The sequence below is a fragment of the Poromitra crassiceps genome (genome assembly GCF_964638095.1).
Source record: "Poromitra crassiceps genome assembly, chromosome: 11".
Classification (NCBI taxonomy): domain Eukaryota; kingdom Metazoa; phylum Chordata; class Actinopteri; order Beryciformes; family Melamphaidae; genus Poromitra; species Poromitra crassiceps.
In genome coordinates this window covers 50,595,272-50,595,976 of record NC_139643.1, presented here as the reverse complement: position 1 = coordinate 50,595,976, position 705 = coordinate 50,595,272, and the positions used below count along the sequence as shown (strand labels likewise).

Sequence of the window (705 nt, the reverse complement as noted above, 5' to 3'; positions counted from 1 at the left end):
GTACAGGCTACAGGACACCTTCTGATTTCACCTCAATCAAACAACAAGTCCAAGATTTTACCTTTGAAACAAGTCAAACCTCTGATAAAACAACACTGAAAGCTAAACAATCAATCATTCTAGTAATTGTATGAAAAATAAGTTGCTTATAGCCTATTATTTATCTAGAAATTACTACTTTTTATACTGTTGCTCTCTTTGTAAGCAGCTAGGCTCTGTCGCTGTACCGGAGTTTAGTTTCACTTAAAACCTATAATCTTCAACTCTACCTAGTAACCCGTGACTAACAGTCTTTTCTGAATTCCCATTGGTCAGAATGTCTCTTGTCCCGCCCCGTTGTGACTGTGAGGTTTCCTGATCTCAGACAGAGGAGACGATCTGCGCAGAGGGAAAGTTTCAGCTGTAGTCTGTTGATTTATTGATCAAAACAAGATGAAGGTGTTGATATTGTTGCTCCTCTTCTGTCACGTTGCATCTCCAGGTAAGATCACATTTAAAATATCTCCTTTATGTAGCATATAGTTATAACTGCAGATTGATTCACGTAGGCTACTTATTCAGGTATGTCTGCATTCTTCACAGCAGCTTTAGAGTCTGTATAGGCTGATCAGATTAATAAACTGCGTTATCATCACATCTGGCTTTGTTCAATTATAGCTACGTTAAGGTGAAGACTACGTTTTGATTTCATCTTTATTATAGAGA

The 705-nt window shown here is 37.6% G+C and overlaps 1 protein-coding gene across 3 annotated transcripts in view; it reads left to right on the top strand.

The window, feature by feature from the left end:
• The first annotated feature begins 369 nt into the window (after window positions 1–369).
• LOC310785774 (major histocompatibility complex class I-related gene protein-like) overlaps window positions 370–705 on the top strand; it is a 7,486-nt gene continuing 7,150 nt past the window's right edge. For all 3 annotated transcript variants that reach the window (XM_083646917.1, XM_083646916.1, XM_083646915.1), the window contains exon 1: window positions 370–481. In XM_083646917.1, the coding sequence (XP_083503043.1) occupies window positions 433–481 (49 nt within the window). In that variant the 5' untranslated portion in view covers window positions 370–432. The remainder of the gene's footprint in view (window positions 482–705) is intronic.